The sequence below is a fragment of the Brassica oleracea genome, chromosome C6 (assembly GCF_000695525.1).
Source record: "Brassica oleracea var. oleracea cultivar TO1000 chromosome C6, BOL, whole genome shotgun sequence".
NCBI lineage: Eukaryota > Viridiplantae > Streptophyta > Magnoliopsida > Brassicales > Brassicaceae > Brassica > Brassica oleracea.
This window is the reverse complement of record NC_027753.1, coordinates 24,923,182-24,933,878: the sequence shown is the minus strand read 5'-3', so window position 1 is coordinate 24,933,878 and position 10,697 is coordinate 24,923,182. Positions and strand designations below refer to the sequence as shown.

Sequence of the window (10,697 nt, the reverse complement as noted above, 5' to 3'; positions counted from 1 at the left end):
CTTCTTTCTCTCTCTCTCTCTCTCTCAATGTTTTAGGCGAAAGCAGAAATGGGGACTTAGGGTTGCAGGCCTTTAAAATCCCGCAGGTTAAGCCCATCCCGCTTTCGACCCGTCCTGTTTTCGACCCGTCCGCTTTGAACCCGTTCCGCGAAGTCCGCAAATTTGTGGGCTTACCAAATGAAGGTCCAATCCCGCCCCGCAGCAAGTCTCTACGGGCCAGACCCGCGGTCCAGGTCCTTGATTGTTATCCCTACTAATGGTTGTGAAAGTTTTGTGGATGCTCCGTTTATATGCTAACTAGGGCGTATTGTTTTCATTCAAAACTGTTTTTGCTACTAATGGTTGTCAAAAAATTTGTTCGTCATGGTGTGAACACAGAATATATTTGGTCACAAAGTCATTTTCTTACCCATATAATAAGATCTTCGGTGTATATCATACAGTTTTGAACTTTCCTGGGTCTTGGTTCAGTCATGTGGGGGCAGCTAACAATAATAAGTGGTTCACAAACAACAGAAGAAGATAGAGTAATTGGTGCTGCATTAAATGATAGTTAATAAAAATAGTAATTGGGTGTCTTTCAGAGTAGCCATCTCAAAGAAGAAGAAGAAGAACAAGAGAAATGTCTACGGGTATGGGAAGTGGAAAAGGCAAAAGCTGTCCATCACCGTCCGACCCTTCAATCTCAGTTTCCGACAAGATAAACGCCACCAGGGAGAAGTACGCTCTCATCCCTGACCGCTTCTCTTCCCTTGACCAGGTTTATTTCTTTCCTTTATAACTCAAGTTCTGTCGTTGACTTGACTTTTGACCAACATGGCTTCTGCTACTTCCATGTTCTCTGAGTTCTTCAAGTCTTAAAAGCGTTTTTATAAAAGGTATCAAAAGCTCTGAGAGAAGCTGGTCTTGAATCATCTAATCTCATTCTTGGAATTGATTTCACTAAGAGCAACGAATGGTCTGGTAAAAGTATTCCATAAAAAATACAACTTATTGTATAATTTACAACCATGCTTTGAATTTAAACAGAGTGATTTATCTTTTTTCAGGGAAAACATCTTTCCATGGAAAAAGTCTTCATGCTCTCGGAGCAACTCAGAATCCATATGAAAAGGCAATCTTTGTGATCGGCCAAACGTTGGCTCCTTTCGATGAAGACAATCTCATCCCCTGTTTCGGCTTTGGCGACTGTGAGTTTTTGTTTCCCAAAACAATCTCATCTTCACATCTTTAACTCGCTATGTTTTCTTTCACCATTATTCAGCAACGACCCATGATGAGGAAGTGTTCAGTTTCCACAGCGACAACTCTCCATGCCATGGCTTTGAAGAGGTCTTATCATGTTACAGAAGAATCACACCTAACTTGATTTTATCAGGTCTTTAACTTAACCTCTTACCTTCATTGCCAAACCATAAGCTTCTGAATAGCTTTTTGTTTCAAAAGGGCCAACGTCTTACGGACCACTCATCCATGCTGCGGTCGACATTGTTGAAAAGAACAACGGTCAGTTTCATGTTCTGGTGATTGTCGCTGATGGGCAGGTAAAGTTTCAAGCTTTTTAACTGAAAAACAGAGTATGAACGCTTAATGACAAAGCCACATTTCTGAAAGTGAAGGTAACGAGAGGTGTTGATAAGGCCGAGGGAGAACTCAGTCAACAAGAGAGAACAACTATCGACGCCATTGTTAACGCGAGGTGAAACAACATGCAATAGCTTCTTCTTCCTTTCTGCAACTCTGTTTTACTCTGTTTTTAGAAGCTGATTATCCCAGAGTTCATTTCACCTTGCAGCTCATATGCTTTGTCGATTGTTTTAATCGGTGTTGGAGATGGGCCATGGGAAGACATGAGGAAGTTCGACGACAAGATCCCTAAGCGTGAGTTCGACAACTTTCAGGTATCATCTCATTCCCAGTTTTCAGCTCATTTCCATCAGTATCCATCCCCTTTTCTTTGATCTTGATCTGCTCTCTGCAAAGTTTGTGAATTTCACAGAGATCATGAAGAGAGATTCATCAGAGTCAGCTAAAGAAGCTGCATTTGCTCTTGCTGCTCTAATGGAGATTCCCTTTCAGTATCAAGCAGCAACCGAACTCAGCTTACTCGGGTACTCCCTTTGATATTATCCTCCAAGATACAGAACTTAACTACTGTCTTTCTGTTTTCCTGTCTTAAACTACTTATGATGTTCTCATCTGTAAAGGAAAACAACGGGCTTAGCTAAGAAAATAAACCCGAGGCCACCACCTACTCCTTACACACCTACTATTCGTACTGAACTACCATCACCTGCATCAGAAGAACATACTCAGGTCCGAAAAATTGTTACACCTTTCACTCTGTTACTCCCTTGTCGAATCAAATCTCATCTGATATTGATTTTCGTTAAAACAGAGTTGCCCAATTTGCCTGACTAGCCAGAAAGACGTGGCTTTTGGCTGTGGTCACATGGTAAGTGTCACCTAAGAAGTCTTGATTGTTTTCCTATTACTCAAACCCATTCATGAAAAGAACAGTTTACTTACCTTCGCATTTTTATTTCTTTTTGTGCAGACGTGTCGAGATTGCGGATCCAGGATAGCAAACTGTCCCATCTGCAGAGTACTGATCACAAGCCGGCTAAGGCTTTACACGTGATCAGTGCCTTTGCACATACTGTCTTTCTCCATCTTAGAGTCTTTAGCTTTGTTTACCAAGTGTCTCTGACAATGTTCCAGAATCAGCTTGTACCATTTAAATATCCTATGTACTACAGATGTTAGCTTGCAAACAAGAATGATGAAGTAGAAATGTACAAAACATGGGTTTTACATTTTTATTCACTGTCACAAAAAAAATGTTTGAAGTGACTGAATCTTGCACCAGTCCAAAAACCACAAAGCATGCCAGATTCAAAAGGAAGAAACATGCTATCTTTGCATCGAAGAAAGATTCGAGAGTGAGAGGCATCCATTACAATAGCTCCTTCTAAGAAGTCATCATCATTACTGAGGTTTGGTTGTGACCGTGTCATTTGGCTTTGGCACAGGTTGAATTCTTTGGTAAGGCTTCCTGGTAAGAGTCTCTCCCTTTAGAGCAGCCACGTATCTGTCGTTGGTATCTTGCTTCTGTTTCAACTCCCCGAGGTACTCAGCTAGCCTCTCTTGGTTTACTTTACCCATCATCTGACCATACAATTCAGAAAAAAAAAAATGTTGTTCATCAGCACAAAACACCAATATAAGCTAGTATCAACAAACCATATTTAACAAATCAGCCTTAGATTATTAACACACAGAGCTATGATCAAGAAACTTCACTCCAGCAGAGGAAGAAAACTCAGATACATAAAGCTCCTATTCACCATAGAACAACTGGGCTTAAAGGACTCAATGAATGCCATGGCGCTTTACAAAGCAGCAGGAAAGAAAGCACGAGACACAACAATCATCATCAAGATGTGTTCTAATCATTTTCAAGAGAAGAACACACCGCAGCAAGGCTTCTCTAGAGACCAAACTGTAACCATAAAGCTCAAAAATAAACTACCTTTCCGACAAGTATCAGTAGAAGACAAATTACATGTTTCTATTACCGAACAGATATCATATTTAGAGGGGGAAAAAACCCTAAAATGAAGATCAAGAAACCCTAAATCAGAATGCTTAAAGGGAGAGCCTTTACAGGGATAGAAAAAAGCAAGTACGTACGGTGGTTTCGGGTCGGGCGGATTGTCGGAGACGGGCCTCGAGCTCCGGGTTAGTGGAATTGGTGAACTGCATAACCCCGTAGCCGATTATTCCGGGGATGACGCCGCATACAGTAGCGAATGTGAAGAAGAAGGGTCTTGAATCTCGCGTCTTCCTCACTAGCCATCTCCATGCGTTGCTCTTCTCGTACAGAAACGACATCGTTTTTCTCTCTCCGAGACGCACTGGTTTGGTTTCTACTAGGGTTCTTGATTTCCTGGTTTCACTTTGGCGTATATGCGAACAAGTCCTATATTTCTATATAATTTATATATGCGCCCGGATATATCTTAAGCTTCACTGTTTACCTTATTAGTTTATAAATTATTTTTGACTCCCTCTAGTTTGTGAATAACAACGTTACAACACCATTCTTAATTTGTTTTGGATCAGGAACACCATATTATTTTAGTTTTGCTAAAAATATATACTCCTTCCGTTTCAAAATAATGTATATTCTAGAATTTTCATACTTAATTACTACCTCTGTATAAAAAAGAGAAAATGAATAGGATAGCAATAAAAAATTTTTTGTCATAAATATAGCATCCAAGAATAAAAATGACCAAAATAGCAGTTAATGTTTTATCAAAAGAGATAATATATACTTATACCCCAACGGTAAATTAATTTAGACATTAGGGTTTAAAGTTAAGGGATGGGGTTTAAGATTTAGGGTTTAGGGTTTAGGGTTTAGAGTTTAGGTTTTAGGGTTTAGAGTTGGGGAGTGGGGTTTTGGGGATAAGATTTCAAATTTTGAAAAATAAAATAAAATTTAAATTTTTCAAAAGATAAAATGCTATTTTGGTCATTTTAGTTTTTGAAGGCTATTTTTGTGACATAAACTTAGAAAAGTGTTATTTTAGAGATTTGCCCTATAAAAAAAGTGGATTTAAAGGTTTTTGCACACCGACCAAGAAATTATAAATTTTTATTCAATCTTTCTCGTTTGTCTAAAAATAACAATAAGTACAAATAATTCAATACAAAAAGTCAAAAACATAAATATGCATTTACTTTTTACATGGAAACTTGAAAACATCACTTAAAATGAAACAATTTTTTTTCTCTTAAAACACCACTTAAAGTGATACGGAGGGAGTTTTAAAAAAACACGTAAAATTTTGACAATAAATGCATTGTTTTTCGTGTTTAGTTATTTTCTATGATTTTTAACCAATAAAAATTCAGTAAACACAATTAATGTCTTTAAATTTTACAATTTGTTATTATTACATACATTGAAAATGTAAACAATTTTTTTTCTAAAACATAGATCTTTCTTAAACGAATGGAGTATAAAACAATCTTACTTATGAAGTATACATAAGATCATTTTTTACCACCACGTTTTATTACAAAAAAAATCTTCTCATTTTTCACAAAAATAAAAAATGTAGAAAACATAATAAACTACTAGATCTTGATCCGCACGACCGTACAATTTTTCTTTAATACTAAAATATTTTGGGTTATGCAATAAAATATGTTAATAAATTAATATAATTTGGTGGTATATATTATCTAATTTTATAATAATATTTGTGTGGCGTATAATATTGCTACTATAAAATTTATAATTTTTTTTATTTTTGTAACAAAATTTATTTTGAAAACATTATTATGTAACAATACTGATTTACATAAATTTTGTTTTATTTCTAAATTTGAAATATACGTGAAAATTAAATTAAGTTGAACCTACATGATAGAGAATTTGGTGTATAGTGATTAATTAAACCAAATTAGTATAAATGCTTAAATAATAGCGAAGACTTGAAGTTAGCCCAACACTCATCGTTTACGGCATGGACTACCAGGGTATCTAATCCTGTTTTGCCTTTAGTAATCTACGGAATATTCATCAAAGACTGATTGCGACAGCTCAACCGGATGAGACATCTCTTATTTACAGAACTGTGCCAACGAGGAACGCCTCCCACCTCCGCCACCCCCATTGATTTAGCCGCACCTGAACCCGCAACCGAGGAACGCCTCTCCTTTCAGTCGAGTTCCGTTGAAATTGAGATTGCCAAGTCAACCTTCTTCTTTATGGTCTTTTTTGTTTCTTTGATTGATCTCCCTTTCGTATTCATTCGACCTGAAACTGAATTTGCTTTTAATTCAAGTGAATACACATACGTTAATAACAACAGGCTAAAATCTTGTATATATGATATAAATTAAGATCAAATATTTCATCTATGAAGGGAAACATAAATTAATTATATTACATGGTAAAAGCATTTAAAGGTATGGCTTCCAAGTGATATAAATTAAAAAAATAACATATGAAATCAGTCATAATTTATGTGCTAAATAGGTAAGATATTTTATTTTTAAATTATAAATAGAAATGAATATTTCTTTTTAAAAACATCTTTTAAAATATTTCTTAAATTTAATTTTGAAAATTAATTCAATTTAAAATTATTATTTTCATTAAAATATTATTAAAAGTATTTTATATAATTATTAATATTTGTTTACAATCAAAACTAAACTAAAATTTAGTTTCTAATTATACTTAATGATAATTAAAATTTAAATAACTAATTTCGAAAATACATTTTAAAAAGATTCTAAAAGATATTTGAAAGATTTTGTTAGACATTTCTTTAAGATGTTTATTATTATTTCAAATAACATAAAGATATTAAAAGATATTATAATTATGTTATGTAAAATTTAATAATTTTTCTAATGATGGTCCAAATAAAAAAAATCGCACATGAAATAAGTCATGACTTCTATTTTAATATTAACTAGATTTTGACCCGCGCTAAAGCGCAAAATAATTTTTTGGTAAAAACTTTATATAATTGCATTTTCTCTTTATTCAAAGTAGGTCTGAGCATAAAATCCGTAAACCAAAGTCTGTACCGAACTTAAACCAAAAAACCTGATCCATATCCAGTACGAAATGTAAAAAATCCCAGTATAGGTCTTGTAGGGTGATATATCATATATCCGAACCCGAAGTGTCATTAGCCGAACCCGAACAGACAACCCGAAAAAACCAAAAAAAAAAAATCCAAAAAACGATATGAAAGCCAAATTAATCACAAATATAAATACAATGTGAAACTTAAATATGTACTTCAAATATTCAGTTCTATATTTATAGTGAAATTATATAAAAAAGTAAGTATTTAAATTTTCAAAAAGCACCTTAAATATACAATTCTATTTAAATAAGTTTATTTCTTATGTTTTGCTTAAAAATTTTGGATTTAACTTCGGATATATCCGAACCGAACCCATATAACCCGAATCAGAACAATATCTGGTTACTTTATGGATTTTATGATGTGGTACAAATTAGAAACAAAACCTGAGTGTTATATTCAAACTCGATCCGTACTTATAAATTTACCAGAATGAGACATAGGATGTGATATAAATTTGAACCGAAATTTCAAATACCAAACCCGTACCCAACGGGTACATGAACGCCCGAGCCTAAATAAAGTATGTTTTATGTTTTGTTCAGTTAGTTTTATATCTGATAAATATTTTTGAATAGCCCGTAAAACTATACTCACAAAAAATATCAATAATAACATGTTCCACAATATCACTAAACATTAATAACTATTATTATTTATTTTATCATATATATATATATATATATATATATATATATATATATATCTAATTCTAATATTCTATTTATAAGAATCATATTATAATGTATTTGGTCAGATTTTTAAAGAATTTGGTTCTTGCATTTGAATTAAAGTACAATTGTATATATAATTATTTTTATATTAATAAAAAATATAATTGATTATTTACTTAAAATTAGTGTTAATATAAATTAAATTCGTTAAAACAATAGATTAGTTATTCTGTTCCTTAATGTTAGGTTAGGGTATACATATATTTAACAATAATTAAATTAGGTATAAATAAAAATTATAGTAAAGCTAGTTAAATGTAATTGTCCAACCTCGATTATTTGTAAGTAGGTAAAAAATAGAACTCTAAATTAATAAATTAGATTCTTAAATAAATTGAACTTATATTTATATTTAGTGTGAGTATTTTTTGATTATGTAAATAATTTTTTTAGAACTTTCATTATCGACACTTTTATATCTTGAAAAAAGTGAAAGTATCTTACTAATATAGTATAGATAAATAATTTGTAAAGATGTTTTGTGATGTTATATTCCTTTACATGATATAAATACAGTTTAGTGTATATAAATATTTTAAACATATTATTCACTTTCCGTAAATATAAGATCATTAGTATATATAGTATATCAATAAAGTTTAGAAAATTGCTCTGGATCTTGCATATTCCTAGATACACAAGTGCAGTTTTGTGAATATAAATATATTTTATACATATATCAATTATAGTTACTATATTTAATTAATATACTAATAAACTTCAGCAGATATATGGTAGTTACTAACAAAAATATTGGAAATAAAAATAGGTCCAAAAATTAAGAGAAGTTACATTTATCTCTAATGAGATATGAATAGGTCCAAAAGTTAATGACAACATTTTTAAGTAGATAAAAATTAGGACTCTGTTTTAATAGATTAGATAGTATAGATATTAAAATTTCATTAGTTCAACTGAAAACGTGTTACAGATAAATTTCGAAGTGTATAAATTCGAATACTTAGAACATAACTAGTATTTTTTTTGGTTGTTTTGAGCCCATGAAGATTAAATACTTCGGTTTAGAACCTCTGGTTTAGAATATATGTAGTTGATGGTGTTGAGACCTGATAATAACCAACTTTTTTGTAAATTGTTAATGTGTTGTAAATAGAAGGTTTGAGACTGAATATTTCTGTTATTATTAATGATCAAAGGGGTTCTTTTATATAAGGATTACAAGATGAAGATAAATGAAAAGTATCCAAAACTTAAACTCACTAGGATTAGGAATACATAATAATGGAAAGATTACATCTACTAGGAAAAGGAAAGGGTTTCCTTTTCTCCAAGCTTTGTGGCCGCCTCTCTCTCTCCTGAAGTCGGCTCTCTCTCTCCTCTCTCTAGGGCTTCGGCCATCTCTCCATCTTCTAGGTATTGGGCCGGTCTTGGGGCGGGTCTGATTAATGGCAATCCACTCCATGATTTATAACACTCCCCCTTGGATGCCATAACCATACAGGATTCGTAGTACACCTCATGTTGCCTTATTAAAACCTTATCAGGAAAACCCAGTGGGACAAAACCATGATGAAGGAAAAAGAGTACAACGCGCACTACTCCCCCTGATGTGAACCTCATGGTAGGTTTCTACATTCTACGCATCTGATGCGTGATATTTCCTGTATGTATAGGATGAGAGTAATCAGCCAGTTTCATTACTGAACCGTAATTAGACAATTTCGACTTCTTAGATCGTTTCTCATGTCTCTTGACATTAAGTGTCTCGTAAAGCATGTGTGCTAAGCAATGTGAATCACATTGTCCTCGGAGATCACTATTGGGTCTTTGCAAATCGTGTTTGCATATGTCCATAGTCTAGACGTGATCGTCTACTCTTAACTCTTTACTATGGTCGGATAAACCAAGTACTTATGGACAATGTACTAGACATGGTTATCATGAACCTATGTCTCGATCTGGCCGATCCATGTCTGGGTCATATACCTTGTCTATACATGTCCACTACTTGTCTCATGAGTGTTCAAGATCAATGATCTTTGTTGTGAGTTTATAATCTCTTATTATGGCTCTGCGGCCGAACACTCTCATGGATGTGGTCATCGATTTCTTTGCCTTTAGGCAGTACCATATCTATCTCGGACATTGTTGTCCCTTATCCATCTCTAGATGGTGTCTTATGACCTCTGTTGCTGGCCGTGTTCGTTTACATGTCGCGCGACCTGCGACCTGCGACCTGCGACATGCGACTTGCGACTGATCGCAGGTCGCATGTTGTTGTTCGTTTCGTTGTCGCGTAACATGCGACCTGCGATTGGTCGCAAGTCGCAAGTCGCAGGTTGTTGTTCGTTTTGATGTCGCGCGACTGATCGCGCGACCAGTCGCGGGTTCCCAATTAAGTCGCCCGAAAAAACAGCGACTAAAAATTAAGAAAATTTTGATCGCGCGACTGGTCGCAGTTCGCAGATCGCAGGTCGCGCGACACGTAAACGAACATAGTTTTAGTCGCAGGTCGCAGGTTTAGTCGCAGGTCGCAAGTCGCAAGTCGCGCGACACGTAAACGAACGTAATCTTAGTCGCAGGTCGCAGGTCGCGCGACACGTAAATGAACATGGCCGCTGTGGATTATATCACACGCTACGTATACATTATTAGGTCATAGATCTCGGCTCTTACAAGTTTATGGATTACAATACATTTGTATCCGGTTGATCTTTTGTCTCTACCAGCCCGTGATCAAAGGAGGGCCAGACGTCTTTTAGTATTAAAAGACGGACGCGTCTAGTAGAAGAGCCAGGCGTTCTTAGCTGAAGAGCCGGACGCCCTTAGACGGACAGAGTCGGACATCTTTAGTTTGAAGGGCCGGGGCCGGACGCTTTGATCGGACACCCACATAGATTTATTCTACGCCCTTAACCTCTTTTAGGTTTAGTATAATCACAAGGAATTTCAAATATATGGACTGTATTGGATTGTCTTTTATACAACTCCAAGATCAATGATCATGCGTGATCAATTTCTTTTACATACTATATGCAGCTGCTTTACGTTTCAGTCTATGAATCAGCTTAGGAACGAAGCTGTTCTTTCAATTTTATCTAGTGATCCATATGCTGCTTTACTACATCATTATTGTATCTAATTCTTTCTCATGACCAGATCATTGTCAATTTCGAAATTTGTAGCAGCAACCACCACATAGGAGTTTATCTCCTTATAATCTGTTCCTTTGATCTCTGTGAGTACCTTGTGTAACAAGCTATAATCGAATGCTGTTAGTAGGAAAACATGAACACCTTTACATCATGTACATCTCTCACGG

The 10,697-nt window shown here is 34.7% G+C and overlaps 2 protein-coding genes across 2 annotated transcripts; one reads left to right on the top strand and one right to left on the bottom strand.

Moving 5' to 3' along the window:
* The first annotated feature begins 468 nt into the window (after positions 1 to 468).
* LOC106300936 (E3 ubiquitin-protein ligase RGLG2-like) lies at positions 469 to 2,822 on the top strand. Its single transcript, XM_013737202.1, has 11 exons — positions 469 to 760; positions 879 to 963; positions 1,050 to 1,190; positions 1,265 to 1,378; positions 1,447 to 1,544; positions 1,620 to 1,699; positions 1,796 to 1,901; positions 1,984 to 2,111; positions 2,208 to 2,316; positions 2,399 to 2,455; positions 2,558 to 2,822. The coding sequence occupies exons 1-11, from the start codon at positions 623 to 625 to the stop codon at positions 2,639 to 2,641; spliced, it is 1,140 nt and encodes a 379-aa protein (XP_013592656.1). The 5' UTR covers positions 469 to 622; the 3' UTR covers positions 2,642 to 2,822.
* On the bottom strand, positions 2,781 to 3,973 carry LOC106300937. The gene is made up of 2 exons (XM_013737203.1): positions 3,694 to 3,973; positions 2,781 to 3,168 (listed from the first exon to the last, which is right to left on the bottom strand). The coding sequence occupies exons 1-2, from the start codon at positions 3,892 to 3,894 to the stop codon at positions 2,989 to 2,991; spliced, it is 381 nt and encodes a 126-aa protein (XP_013592657.1). The 5' UTR covers positions 3,895 to 3,973; the 3' UTR covers positions 2,781 to 2,988.
* Positions 3,974 to 10,697: the final 6,724 nt, after the last annotated feature.

What these genes read in the sequence shown, in the direction of transcription:
- LOC106300936 (XM_013737202.1), top strand. Translation starts at nt 623, where the DNA reads ATGTCTACGGGTATGGGAAGTGGAAAAGGCAAAAGCTGTCCATCACCG. An exon ending in TAAGAGCAACGAATGGTCTG is followed by an intron (nt 964 to 1,049) that starts GTAAAAGTATTC and finishes ATCTTTTTTCAG; the next exon opens with GGAAAACATCTTTCCATGGA. An exon ending in ACCTAACTTGATTTTATCAG is followed by an intron (nt 1,379 to 1,446) that starts GTCTTTAACTTA and finishes TTGTTTCAAAAG; the next exon opens with GGCCAACGTCTTACGGACCA.
- LOC106300937 (XM_013737203.1), bottom strand. Translation starts at nt 3,894, where the DNA reads ATGTCGTTTCTGTACGAGAAGAGCAACGCATGGAGATGGCTAGTGAGG. An exon ending in CCGCCCGACCCGAAACCACC is followed by an intron (nt 3,169 to 3,693) that starts GTACGTACTTGC and finishes TTGTATGGTCAG; the next exon opens with ATGATGGGTAAAGTAAACCA.